The 14,471-nt window shown below is 41.8% G+C and overlaps 1 protein-coding gene across 1 annotated transcript in view; it reads left to right on the forward strand.

The window, feature by feature from the left end:
• celsr1a (cadherin EGF LAG seven-pass G-type receptor 1a) overlaps positions 1–14,471 on the forward strand; it is a 78,853-nt gene that overhangs the window by 52,176 nt on the left and 12,206 nt on the right. The window contains exons 8-19 of the mRNA XM_070853543.1: positions 3,230–3,387; positions 4,673–4,836; positions 4,960–5,085; positions 7,936–8,102; positions 8,283–8,468; positions 8,558–8,671; positions 8,782–8,956; positions 9,034–9,175; positions 10,533–10,653; positions 10,923–11,106; positions 12,550–12,651; positions 13,941–14,035. Of these exons, the coding sequence (XP_070709644.1) occupies positions 3,230–3,387; positions 4,673–4,836; positions 4,960–5,085; positions 7,936–8,102; positions 8,283–8,468; positions 8,558–8,671; positions 8,782–8,956; positions 9,034–9,175; positions 10,533–10,653; positions 10,923–11,106; positions 12,550–12,651; positions 13,941–14,035 (1,734 nt within the window). The remainder of the gene's footprint in view (positions 1–3,229; positions 3,388–4,672; positions 4,837–4,959; positions 5,086–7,935; positions 8,103–8,282; positions 8,469–8,557; positions 8,672–8,781; positions 8,957–9,033; positions 9,176–10,532; positions 10,654–10,922; positions 11,107–12,549; positions 12,652–13,940; positions 14,036–14,471) is intronic.

Here is a 14,471-nt window from a genome sequence, read left to right on the forward strand (position 1 = left end):
ACAGTGAGCACATACATGTGTATGTGTCAGTCCATGAATTATCAGCACATGTCACAGCTGTTACACCCTCTGGGATTTCTGGGTTGCGGGTCCATTATGTACGACATCTGGGTGCCTCCCACTCTCCTGTGTTTTGCTTCCTGTCTTTATCTCATCCCTTCCTCGCCTGACTGAGCTCAAAAGAGATGATACGATTGTAACCTGCCTAAATACGGATTACTCTGTTCGAGTGTGTGACTTTTCTCAGTCAGACAAATTACCTTTTGTTGCCCTTGAAAAGCTTTTATACAGTTATCACACTCTTGTTTTTCATTCTCCCACTAGTTTGAAAAGTAATTTGAGACATTGTTTGACGCAATTGTCCTAGTTTTTTTTAAAAGGAATAGTTTAGAAAATACTTTTATCACTAATAGAGAAAAAGCTCCAGTTGCTTTTGAAGTCAAATACCACCAAGGATGTGGCAAATTGCCTTTATTGCTTTAAACCGCCCTTAACCAACACTGTGTCTTCCTCAGGGCATGGCTGGAAAGAGTAATTGAATTAACCAGAGGGAGTCATGGCTCCTTATATAGATAATTAGTGGTCAGGAGGCTAAATTACATCAACATATTAAATAAACCACAAGTAGACAATGCAGAAAATATAGAGAAGAGTTAGTAATTACAGTATTGATTACAAAGATAACAAAAACAGTGTAACCTCAATGACGTCAGCTAACAATAATAAAAATCTTATCGCCTCACTCTCGGAAAGAAAGCAGAGGAACATATTTCCCAAAACGTTGCACTATTCCTTTACATATCTACTTCAGTGTAGTGCTCACTGCTTCCTTCAAAGTAGTTAGTATGGGAGGAATGAAGCATGTCTTCATCACTTTTGCAACTTATTTCCACCAACAAGTGAGATTTATTAAGCATAAACTAACATTCTGTGTTAGATATTAATGAGAATGTAAAAATGAGGATGTGAGGCAAAGATTTTTACCCTCGATCATAACTGTAGAGGAATTTTTCAGGGTGGGAGGGTTTAACACAAGTAGGCACCTGTAGGTACAGTGCAGTGGGGCGACTGGCTGGTTGCCGGTGACGGGTGTGGTTTCCTACAAACATGATTGGTGTACATGCTCCACATAAATAGTGATTATAGGTTAGTGATACATAGACGTGCAAAACAGCCTGTTAGTGAGACTAAATGTTACATTTAGACACCAGGAAGAAAATTGCGACCATTTAATTTGAACTGTTTTTATTTTATCTTTCAATTAAATAGGTTGGTAATGTCAATATACACAATATAGACATAGTGGCATGCAAAAAATGCAATAATTAAAGTGAACATTTAAAAAAAAAAAGAAAAATAATTGATAATTGTTTAATTGCCGAAGTCGTTTTACAAAATAAGAACTTATAAAATAAGAAGTTATTGTATATTATCTTTATGCATCCTGGATATTTTTGCTGCCGTTTCTCTCAGACCACAGACGGTCACCCATGATGCCTTGCTCCTCGACCACGCCTGACACAGTGTGCATCTATTGTCACGCTTCTTCAGAAAAGGGATCAAATCCTCCCACTGCTTCTTCTCTCACTCTCCCTTTTCTGCTCTTCTCACCTGAGTGTGAGTGAGAAAGTCTGAATTGGATTAGAGGTGACAGAGAAAGACAGCCGGAGTGGCGTCAGAGGTGTGTGTTGTGCTGTTCATCGTCTTTATGGAAAGTGTGAAAGTGTTTTTGGTGGAATCAGTGGAAACAGGCCGTGTTGAAGGGAGTGGCAGCAGTGAACTCCCTGTGGGCTGGAAAATATGCCCGGACCGGAGCCCACCTGAGCCAAAATAGAAGACACTGCATCCCTCTGTTGCTCATTTTCTACCCGTCTGCCAGTTCCTCTTTTGTCTTATTCTTTCAGTCTCTTCATTCTGGTCTGTCCACCTCCCTATTTTTTACGTCGTTCTATTCTTTTCTATTTTTCAGCCTCTTTTTTTCCCCTCTCCCTTTGTTTGCAGTGTGTCTGCCCCACCAGTATCTCATTACTCTAATCCTATTTATGAAGGAGACAAACACATGCACACACATTGTCTCGGCTCTCTTTTTTCTTTCTCCATTTCTTCTGTCTCTTTCTGTTTTTCTCTCCAGCTCATACGAAGGAAGACAGTAAATAGCGTGTGTAAAATGTGCTGCTGTAAACAATCTATTCAACAACAACCTGAATTTTAAAAAAAGTCCTTTATTTTGTAATGGTCTGCCTCCATTGTGGTTCCAAAGTCTCTCTTGCTATCGCTCAAACTGTCAACCTCCAAACAGCCTGGGTTCCTTATGTAAACACTGAACTGTGATCAGATCTGGGACCTGTAGTCCCATTGTTATATGTTGATGTAGTCATGAGAGTTCCCATTCTCTCAGGAGAGATAGCAGAGAGAGGTATCTCCTCATTTTGATCTATTGTAAGCTACTTAGAGCAAGAAAAAGACATGTAACCACAGTAATTTTACTCTCAAACTGTCTCAAATCTTGATGAAGCACCCCGTCTTGTACTTTACTTTTAAGACAGCAAAGAAAATAGGCGCTATTCAATGGGTGGAAACGTTTCTTTTTAATGAGCTCCTCAAATTCCTTCTGCTTCCTGTTCCAAGGCCACTATTGTTAAGGAAACACTCCATTGAACTTCGGTCTCAGGTTAGATATTACTAAAACTAAAGCGATTTGGTGGCCTGATTTTCTAAGCTGATCCACATTTTCTCAGATCAGCATTTGCCGGCCACAGGCCTTGATGGAGGAATTAGCCTACTTTGTAATCATTAGGTGCAGGCTAATGCACAATGGGCTTTTTGTCATCTTAAGCCAAGAGAGGCCTGTGCGCTTCTACTCCACGTCGGCTAAAGTCAGCTAGACATTGTTTGCGTAGCGCTGATCTGATCACTGAAGACGATCAGCCTCAGCCAAAGTTCTCACATCGAATAAAAAGACAAAGAAAGAAATCAAGCTTTGAATATTTCAACTCAATTCAGTTCGTTGAGATCATTTACCATCACGGTTTGGCACTCATGTAGGCAAAAGGAGACAATTAATGTGATGACACTGCAGAGGTTTGTTTACGATAGATAGATGTTCTGATAGATGAACTGCAGGAGAACTAGTGAAATCACTGGTGTAGAGAATCTTAGAGATGTACCTGTTTTCACACCCTGGTGTGGAAATTTAGATGAATAACTGGGTGCAATTTTGATTTTTCAGCCAAACATTGGGCGTCTAGGCATCCCTCATGGACCGTCTGGAGAAAAGGTGGCTGTGGTCGCTGTGGACGACTGTGACATCTCCATGGCGATTCGCTTCGGAAGGCAGATCGGAAACTACTCCTGCGCCGCCCAAGGCACCCAGACAGGACAGAAGAAGTAAGCTGGAGTCTCTCTTTGTCTTTCTCTTTCTCTCTATCGTTAGGTTTCTAAACACATTATCTACAAAGCCACCACACACACACACACAAGTTGCGCACACAAACTAGTCGGACTAATAGGTGAGTGTGTCGTACCTCCAGGGCTGCGTCGAATTGCCTTCATTACAACAGATTACACAACTCTCATCCTACCACCTCTCCTCTTTTTTGTTTTGTAATCTCAGTGCTCATCGTTGTGGCCTCTCTGCTGTCAGACAACCAAAGTCTCATCTCAACACCGGCTCAAAACAATTTACTGTGCGTCTACCACACACTAATTAATTTTATTATTTACTTTTGCTCAGTGAGAGGTTTTTTTTTTTCAGAAAAAAGCAAGCATGCTGAGACACATTTAGTATGCAGAGGGTGGGGACACAGACAGAGAGAGAAAGAGAAAGAGCTTCACAGAGGAGTTAATGAGGTTGCATTCTTTCAGGAACTTGTTGCACAGGTCGCAGGAGCTGTGTGTGACGCTGGAATACACAAACATACACAGTGTGTGATGTGGTGCAAACGAAGAAATGCCTCAGGTTTTGTAGTGGACTCTAAGTGTCTCTAAATGATCCAAACTGTGACTTAGTTCACTGCCAAAGGAGTGTTCTGCTATGTGAGCTACAAGTTCAGTTTCCTACAATACAATTTTAAACCTGAGAAATAAATTTTGGAGCCACATTATTGTAGTTTAAAACTGGCTCTGAGATGCAACAGATTCCCTTTTGATTTATTTAGGGATTTCCCTCATTGAATTCCTCTTTGAATAAGCTCCCATTGCTCCCGGCCAAGCAACAGTGTTTGGACAGTATACACACAATTTACACATTCAATGATTTCCCACAGTTTTTTTTTTGTGCAGAATTGCGTTACATTAAATCTCTTAAAGCCTTTTGGTGTTTGATGTTGTGTGTTTTCAAGGCTCGAGGTGTAAGCAGCTTCCTATGTGACCTGGTATGTTGAACTTGACTTGGTCGTGGCGATTGTAGCAGTTAGCCTTGTGACAGCTTAAACCTCGGTCACAATAACCTCGTTTGAGAAATGTCAATCACGGTGAGGCTGGCGTGTGTTTGCAAGCGGCAATGAAGAGAAATGAGCAATCCTGAATATCATAGTCAAAACACAGTAGAGCTGCATCAGTGTGTGTTTGTGCCCACATCAGGATTTAAAAATATTCTGCAGTGACGGAAATAGTTTTTTTTTTTTTTTACATCTCAGATTTTGCTCTGATTCATTGTCCGTGTCATCTGCAGGTCATTGGATTTGACAGGACCACTGTTGCTAGGCGGAGTTCCCAACCTACCCGAGGACTTCCCGGTCAGGAACAGGGACTTCGTGGGCTGCATGAGAAACCTCAGCATCGACAGCAGAGCCATCGACATGGCCAGCTACATCGCTAACAACGGCACCACGGCAGGTTAGACATGCTGCATGGTGAACCACAGCCATGCTGCTAATGTTTAAAGCTCACTAACTTAAAATGTTACATATATTTTACATAGAGATATTGATTATTTTTCTCTACGTGTTTGATGTCAAGGTTGCCCAGCAAAGAAAAACTTTTGCATGAATGACGTGTGTCAGAACGGAGGAGTGTGTGTCAGCAAGTGGAACACCTACAACTGCGACTGCCCAACAGGATACGGAGGCAAGAATTGTGAACAAGGTAAGAAGTGTGTGATTAAAAAGGAACTGTCCCTCAAGATAGAGTCTGTATTTACATATGCATTAATATACAGGTGTGCCTCTGGCTGAACCCGCCTGTATCTACATGTAAACCTGTGAGCTTCTCAGTGTACACACGCACGTGTTTACCTACAGCAAGAGCGTGTGTGTGTGTGTGTGTGTGCGTTGAGGACATCCAGGAAGTAGTGTGTGTTTGGGAGATCAAGTGGGATAAGGAACACCTCCCCCTGACTCAGTGTGACTCATGCAGCAGTCACAATGGGAAAGTTACCGTGAAGCTTCTGCTCACTACTGTGCAGATGTTAAACATGGCCTCAGGTTTGGAGTTGTAGGACGAGAACAAACTGTGACCTCACTTGTCAAAACCCAGACTCAAAGGGTGAAACAAAAGACACACACACACACACACTGACCCCAGAGCTGTTCGTGTCACTATTGCCACCTCAGCAGACATGTGAGCGGCACGGCTTGTGCTTCTCAAGTGCAGACCTATATTCAGCACTTGTAGATAGATGGATAGGTAAGTAGACAGACTTGTAGTGAGGGGTTATAAATGTGTTAACGAAGGAAACATAAAAGCATCGCAGCTCGCCAGTAGTGTTGTTATTTACACTCCATAACCCATCTCATGTTCTTCTGTGGTAAGGGGAGAACTTTGATTTCCACCTTCAGGGCGAGCTTCCAAACAATGTGTGAAGGTGTAAATACCTCTCCTTGCCCTCTCGTCTATGAGGTAGCCGCCCAGCCGCTGCCAGGCCCCGGTATCCAGTATCTGAACTGGGCCGCGATCACAGCAAGCTGGGGAGAGGTTTTGGCCGCTCTGTTGCTTGTTTGACACATTCGGTTCGTGGCTTCACACACACCTAGCCGCCACTCGAGAAATGAGAGATTTGTTATTGTGTGTTTAACACTGCCAAAGTCATTCAGACTGGGCTGGCATGAAATTTCTGGTCAAATTTCAGTTGTACAGAATGTTTTTTTTAAAGCCAAGGAATGAGTTCTGCCATGCTAACTTAAAGCAGATTCCATTCAAGGTAAACACAAGCGTCTAGTATACTGGAAAACACTTCTACATGCTCATGGGTGCCGTTGGCTTGTTGTGACAAGTAGGTAATTACCCAGTTTGACTGTCTGGATGGTGTCAAGCTATTGGAGTAATTAAGGTTGTGTTTATAGTCAACATATCTGGTTGATAGGTTAATATATTCACAAAAGAAAGTGAGAAAGTTCTTTAGGTGAGACTTGGTGAGTTTGGATTCCAGTTGGACGTGGCTGCAGACTTGTTGGCCAAAGTCCTCAGACCTGGTCAAAGCTCTACTGTACCTGCGCTCCCATCTGGAAATTGTAGCTTTTATAGAGCCGTGTGAACCCCACGCTGACCCCGCTGAATTAAAGGACCGAGATTAGCAGTGCTTACCAGATTGTTGCTCAATCTCTTAATAATTTGGTATGAAAAGATGTGAGATTCGGAGTAGCTAAATAAGAAAGCTGGCAAACTCAAAAGAAAGTTGAATGAAGATTGTTCAGATATTCAAAGGCTGAAGAGCAATGACTCTCAAAATGTGAGGGGGTCTGTGAAAAGTTTTCAGATTCATTCATTTAAATGATCATGATCAAGTTAATTTTTACAAAAAGCTTCATAGTTATTTTATATTTATATAATGTTTTAGTTTGGAAATCTGAAGGAGCGATTCATAGATTATGTTCTAATCTAACAAATCTATAACTCTTAGTACCTCCTGCCAGTCAAGCATGCATCTCTCGTTACTGTGCAAACAACAATACGGTCAGCCAGAGATTGGTTACAAAGAGGGACAGTTTTTTTTTTGACCAGCTACGACAACAAATTAAGTAAATTAAGTAAATGAAACTGAAAAAAAACAAAGCAAGTAAACAGGAGGAGTATCTCCAGTCTAATCCTGCTTGGTCTTGTCAATGAGGCAATAAATAGGCAGCTCAATACCAAACAGACTATTTAAGAAAAAACGGGGAGATGGACATCTCCAGCAACAACAGTGGAGGGCAAGCATCTCGTATGTTCACCTTTGTGTCAAAGTAGAGCCTCACAAGGCAGTGGACTCTTTCGGTCTCAAAGATAAAATTAACAGAGGAGGGGCTGTTTTTAAGGGACTAAGCTTTGTCAAAGTAGTCAGACAAAAACCGCTGTAGCTACTTGCTACCATGGACAAATATGTGCTTTGTCTCATAATAACAGCTTGTGTGTCTGTGAATTTGTGAATACTTCTGTAGGAATATGTGCCCTGGGGACTCAGGAACACACAGGGCTTATTCTGTAGATTATACAGGAGGAAACACTTATGCTGTGCTGAAAGGAGGACTCTTGCTTTGTGTATGTGTGTGTGTGTGGGTTTCTTGATCTCTCTCTCAACATGCACAGGAGCTTACACAGTATGTGCTATGTCTTTAGGATTTTCTGTGGATTGTACAGAATGTCTCTAGACATTTCATGTTTGTTTAAGAATTACAGTGTGGTAATCCATAGACACACTGGAAAGAAGCAATTATATGAAATGAAACAAAACCGATCGTCAAACTGGGACCTACAGAATATCACATTTTACTGAGTACTTGTACTAAAGAGGATGATCATAATGGACATGATTGCTCAGTTGGCTGTTCACTCATATCGATTCTCTTAAACCTTTAGCTTCACATGCAGAGGAAGAGTAGCTCAGTTTATATTAGTAAATTATAAATAAATGATAATAAACTGAGTATCATAAATTATACTCACAGTAACTCTTAACAGATTTATTGCCAAACATTAATTGAGTTTTACCCACAACCTGATTCTTCCTGTCTTGTCCAGTGATGCCATCTCCTCAGTTCTTTGACGGCCAGGCTCTGGTCTCCTGGAGCGAGACGGACATTACCATTGCTGTTCCCTGGTACATGGGCCTCATGTTCCGCACCCGGCAGCCTGCCGGCACTCTGATGCAGGCCAATGCTGGACCCTCATCCACTATCAACCTTGTGGTGAGAAACAATGCACAGCATATTGTCAACAAATCCATTGTCAACAAAAATGTGATCATCATCAGCATATAGTGCAAACTCTTTTACTGAGTACAACAAAATTCGGTTAATTGTCGGGCATTTTAGAGCAGCTGGCAGAAGAGACATTAATTTGATTTCTCCATCTATCTCACCATCCAGGTGAGTGAGCAGCAGGTACAAATGGAGGTGTTGCTGAGGCAGCAGAGGGTGGCGTCTCTGGGCTTCCCCCAAGTTCGGGTCAATGACGGGGAGTGGCACCACTTGCTGGTAGAACTGAGAAGCGTTAAAGATGGCAAGGACATCAAATACATGGCTGCTGTGTCCCTGGACTACGGCATGTATCAGGTACAGGCAAATTACACAACAGAAACAGACACGGATGGGTCAGAAAACGGAAAACATTTTCTTATTTTGAATTCCGTTTCTTTAAGCAGAGGTCAGTGGAGATTGGTAATGACCTCCCTGGATTGAAGCTGCAAAGTCTTCATGTTGGAGGTTTGCCTGGAGAAGGCAATCATGTCAGCAAAGGATTTGTTGGCTGCATCCAGGCAAGTGTTATTTTCAAGTTTTCATCTTGACCTTCGACCACTTCTTCTCCGTTTTTTCCCTTCTGCTTGTCCTGCCTTGGCTTCTTCATCATCAGTGTGTTCTCCATCAGGGTGTGCGTATGGGTGAGACATCCACCAATGTGGCTAACGTGAACATGGCTCAGGGCCTGAAGATCCGTGTGGAAGATGGCTGTGACTTGGCCGATCCCTGCGACTCCAACATCTGCCCTGACAACAGCCTCTGCAGTGATGACTGGAGCACACACACCTGTGTCTGTGACCCAGGTAATAGACACTAACCCTACACATACACCCAAATTACCCATATAAGCTCACTCACTCACTCACTCTGTGTCTCGTAGGTTATTTCGGTAAGGAGTGCCTGGATGCTTGCCAGCTCAACCCTTGTGAGCATGTTTCTACCTGCGTTCGAAAACCAAGTTCCTCCCATGGCTACACCTGTGAATGTGGACAGAACTACTACGGCCAGTACTGTGAAAACAAGTAAGGGCAGATCGTATGCAAATTGCATCTTTAACTTCATTTTAGAGAAGTAAGCTTTGCATTCCTAACACATAGGATGCACTGCTTACCTCTGCCTGTGTGACGGGTACCTCACTGAATTGTTGTGGCTCGCACATGTGGGGGGGTCCACACAGACAGTGTTGCCGGCACAGGCTATCTTTTTACCTTGAGTTTGCCTAATGGCTGTTAAATAATAACCTTTTTTTAAAAATTGAAGAGATTCTGTCCAGAGAAATGCACTGCTCAGGTAGGCAGTGTGTCCTGGACATAATTCTCCCTCCGCAGACCAGATGTTAAAAATGAAGCAGACTAAAAATGGACTTTGCCTCTTACAAAGACAAAGCACATTAATCTCCTTTAGTAATGTTAGGCTCTTGCTCTTTTTGTAATGGTGCCAACGTCCTGAGTCTTTGAGAGCAGCTTTATTAGCCGGTGATGCAAGCTCGATAATGTTTGTGTGTGAGGGAGAGAGAGAAAGGAAAGATCGGACATAAAAAAGAAACCAGTGGGCGATATTCAGAAATCTATATATAGTGGTGTGTTAAGAATTCAGCTGTCAACGGCACTGCCAGCACTGTTCATTCAGTCTAGGAGCTCATGTGAATAAGTCAACCTCAATTGAGAACCAGACATTTCTACCTGAACCCTGACCCCTATGACATGCATCACTTCCTGTCTTAAGCAGGATGTGGGATTCCCCCTCCATGCCTGAGTGATCCTCCATAGGTGTTTAGTCACTGCTGCCCTCATACTGCCACTCGTCCCCTATCAGATCACATCACTCAGTCGGAGATCGCATCTCTTGAGAGTGAAAGAGAGTGTGTGTGTGTTTGTATGAATGAGCCACGCCTGATTCACTTACTTGAAAGCGTAGAGGAAGTTTACTCAAGATGCACAGCGCCTAAGACCGTTAAATTGAAGATTAAGTTAAAGATAGTCAACTATAAGATTTGAAGTATTTTGTTAAAGCTGATACACCAAATCAGTAACATGTTAAAACCCCATCAACCATGACTTTGCTCATTCTATTCAAAAAGAATTGGAGCTCCAATATGTGCACAAGTCTTTCTGTATGTTGAGCAAAAGACTATTATCTTCTTTTTTTCCCCAAAACAACTTTGCAGTAGTTATAGTATGTAATTTCACTACCAGTTTTGAGAGACTGACTGTTAAATAAATTCTGTGTTTTAGTAATTTTAAGAAATTTACAATCTGTGTCCTCCTGGTGAACGTAAGTCCAATATTCCCTCACTTTTATCTCTGTTTTTGGTCTCCACCAGCTCCTGAGGGAAATATATTGGCACTTTCATTAATGTGTCATTGTTTTTAATGACAGGGTGGAGAAGCCGTGTCCTCAAGGTTGGTGGGGCAGTCCTGTGTGTGGACCCTGTAACTGTGATACCAGCAGGGGATTTCACAAAGACTGCAACAAGACCTCTGGAGAATGTCGCTGCAAGGTAAAAAAAAACAAACTTCTACATTACTTTGTGTCATTTTGATGTGCAATGTTACAAAAATAACACAATCTTCCTCTTATAAATGAATAGTTGAATTCACAAGCAATAAAACAAACCATGACAGAGTGGGTACACTCTGTAGACTCACTTTAAATATGTCCTTAAAGATGCAATAGCAACACCCATAAATATGTAATTATTCCCTCCTAGCTTGCATTTGATAATCTAAATTTAATATTAGTCATTTATGTCTTCTTCTCTCCCTGCAGGAAAACCACTACCGGCCAGAGGATGAGGACACTTGCTACCCATGTGAGTGTTTCTCTGTCGGCTCTGAGTCCCGAACCTGCGACCCCGTCACTGGGCAGTGCCCCTGTAAAGGAGGAGTCATCGGCCGTCAGTGTAACCGCTGTGATAACCCCTTTGCTGAGGTCACTCCCACTGGATGCGAGGGTATGTCGATTCATATATTTTGTAATTACGTGTATTTATCGATTTATTATTTATCAGTAACTCCTGCAAATTTACCAGTATGAATAATAAATAAGTCCTGCAGAAGATAAATTTTTTACTCATATAATAATGATTAAGTTAAATTAATACTAACATAGCAAGTCAATAGCTGTCCTAAAATAATGTTAAAGCACATGCATAACATGCTGATTGTGAGAAGTTGGAAACCATGAATTCAGATACATTTGTCTAAATGACAGGGACGGTAATGAAAAAATCATTTGAGAAGTTGGCTGCATTATTCCTCTAAATGTTCAGGTTCACAAAGTGCGCCCTGATGAATCGATGACGTGTCAAAAGGAGACAAATGGTGTCACTCACATTTGCCGGTGCTGCAGTTGAGCTAACTTTGCGTCTTTGTCGGCACCCAGTCAAGCAGAAGGGGCAAGTCTGGCTAGGAGGCTAACTTGGCAGTGGGACTGCACACACACAATACAGTATAGATGAATAGAAGACAAAACCACAAAGTCCCCTCACAGAGAATGAATGTCAATGTGTTTACTGTTTGACCCAATATGAAGCTCTTTAAAGGCTCAGAACATGTTTGGACTTTTAATGAGTGGGAAGATCTAAAGGATCACATAAATTCTGATGCAGGGAGGGAGTGAGGCGAGAGGTTTCTTTGGTCATGTCCTGCGGGTCACTGAGATGTGACCATCCATGGCAGACTTCATACCGATCTGTCAGCTCTGCACCAAACACAGCTGAGCCGACAGCAAGACATTCAATACGTCTGTGGTTAATGCCACCATAACCTTAATAATGACGGAGTGTCTTGTGTTTGTGTGGAAATGATCCTTTAAGAAAAGGATAAGTGTGATGAAATAAGTGAAATTTAAATGTAACACTTAAGAGTTAACGAAACACAGGGATTAGAGGTCATGAGTGACTAAGAGGAGCCACAAACAAGTCAACAAGCCTGCAGGCCCTAGCATGGTTGGTCCTGGAGATTTATTAACCCAGATATGCTGCAATGAATTATGTATCAAGGCTTGTGCAATGGCTCTGCAGGCTTAATTTGGCTGAATGTCACTGTGCCAGTCTGTCTGGCTGTTTCATACGGTGGAGTGGATCGGCTGGGTGACTTCAAAAGTGGAACCGAAGCAGGCGTTTGACTTGTGTAGTGACATTTTTGTGGTAAAAGTTTATGTGGTCCAGTTTCATTTGTTTATGCAATTCTTCAGAGCCAATTTAAGTATCATGTAATGCTCTAAAACTAGCTTCCAACACCTGCCTGATCGTCCCCTGTTTGTGGTGGAACTTTTATATGTAGGGACGGGTGTGTTTTACATGTTAACCCAGAATTAATGCCGGCCTCATGTTTAAAACTATATTCACATATTCTGAACTTTTTATTCTTTTCGTTTGCTCTTTCCTCTACAGTGGTGTATGAGGGCTGTCCCAAGGCATTTGACGCTGGCATCTGGTGGCCCAAAACCAAATTTGGTCGCCCTGCCGCCATGAACTGTCCCAAAGGATCCATTGGTGAGTGCTTTGTGATGCTCCTGATTTAAAAAAACAACATCTGGGCTAATTTAGTTACCATAAACCAACATTGGCTAATGGTTCAAACATAGTGCAACAATGGTAAAAGTGGTGAGGAACTGTTTTGTCAGCAAACTGAACGTTATATAATAAAGCATACGTTATATTAATGTCTGTTATGGAACAATATGTATCTTAGGTTTGCTAATATTTGCTATTATTTAGCAAACAAAAGCTACTACTCTAGTGGTAAAAGTCACATAGTCTCACTTTAAGAAAGAAAACACACCAGTGCCAGAATATTCACAGTGGTTGAGTAACAGTTGGATTAACCTTCATGGGAGGTCGTGTTTTTGTGTGTTAGTGTATCTAAAGGCATATAAACACTCTCACACTCTCTCTCTCTCTGAAGCTTAACACAACAGCAGAAAGGCTCTCTGATTGGTTTGTTAATCCAACGAAGCTTTCTCATTGGCCAATCATGTACAGGTCTGTCAGTAGAGACTTTTGGAAAAACACCAGGTACACGAAGAGCAGTAATACCCCTCCTCCTCCAGCTGTGTGTGAGGGAGGGAGGGAGGGAGGGAGGGAGGGAGACTGTCAGGTTCACTGACCTGTTCCCAGTAAAGCGCTGTAACTTTCCTGGTTACCCCCTTAGTTACTGCCGTCACCATGGTGACCCCTTTTGTTGTCTCCTCAGACTCGTTGGGGGATTTATTTGCTAACATTGCTCGTCGCCTTCTCTTAACTCTTAACTGGCAAGTCCTTCAGCCGTTTCTTCCTTTGCAACAATAGCATTTGAAGAGACTTTGCATTTGGATGAAGTCTTTTCCCAAACTGAATCAGACCGGAAGAAGTCAGTATGGTTGAACATATTTAAACCACTAAAAAAGGAAGCGTTTTACATTTTTCAGGGTTTTAAACGTTCAACATATTCAGAGCACTTAAGCTACAGTATCTGATCAAATGCATGACTTTCTATTTTTTCTCAGATTATGTTGTATTTCTATCCTCACTTTGATTTACCATCTTGTTTTGACTGACTTTACCTTCATGTTAGGGTAAAAATATACATTATCATTATTTTAAAACTGAAAGATGTAGCTGGCAGTAGCTTTTTTTAGCCTAGTGTCTGCAGGTTATTCCTTTCTGGCTGCATATAGTGCTGACAACTTTCACCAATAAGGGAGGTCAGCTCGTATGCAGCCTGAGAGGAAAGAAAACAGGCTAGATGTGAACATGGCTGCCTCCTTAACTAACACGTCCTTTTTGTTTTTATATTTTTACAGGTACTGCTATCCGCCACTGCAGTGATGAGAAGGGCTGGTTGGTACCTGAGCTGTTCAACTGCACCACCGTCACCTTCTTCCATCTGAAGAAACTGGTGAGTACTACACAAAATAAAACAGTCACAGTGTCACTTCACTATTAAATGTGTCTTGAGACTACAGCACTGTCCGTAAAACACTTTCAAAATCACTTGATTAAATTGAAAAACGTATTCATTTTAAACTGAAGCTCTTTCTTTTTTCTAAAAAGTGACATTTACAAAGGCAGAAAGAATATTTTCTTCACTGCTAACCTAATTAAGTTTTCATCAGACTGTTGTTTCCTCTTTAATGGGGGTGCACTTATTATTATAATTACAATGATGACTGAGAGTTATTTAGAAAACTATGCATTGTTAGGGAGCCGATGTATCTTCAAGTGTAATTTCATAGGATGAAGTCTTGGGGAGATTTAAACAAAGCTCTGCACCTATTCTTTTTGAACCTGAACCTAATACTCGAGGCTTGAACTTCTCGAAGTCCCACTAATCC

Source organism: Pempheris klunzingeri, chromosome 22 (genome assembly GCF_042242105.1).
Source record: "Pempheris klunzingeri isolate RE-2024b chromosome 22, fPemKlu1.hap1, whole genome shotgun sequence".
Taxonomy (NCBI): Eukaryota; Metazoa; Chordata; class Actinopteri; order Acropomatiformes; family Pempheridae; genus Pempheris; species Pempheris klunzingeri.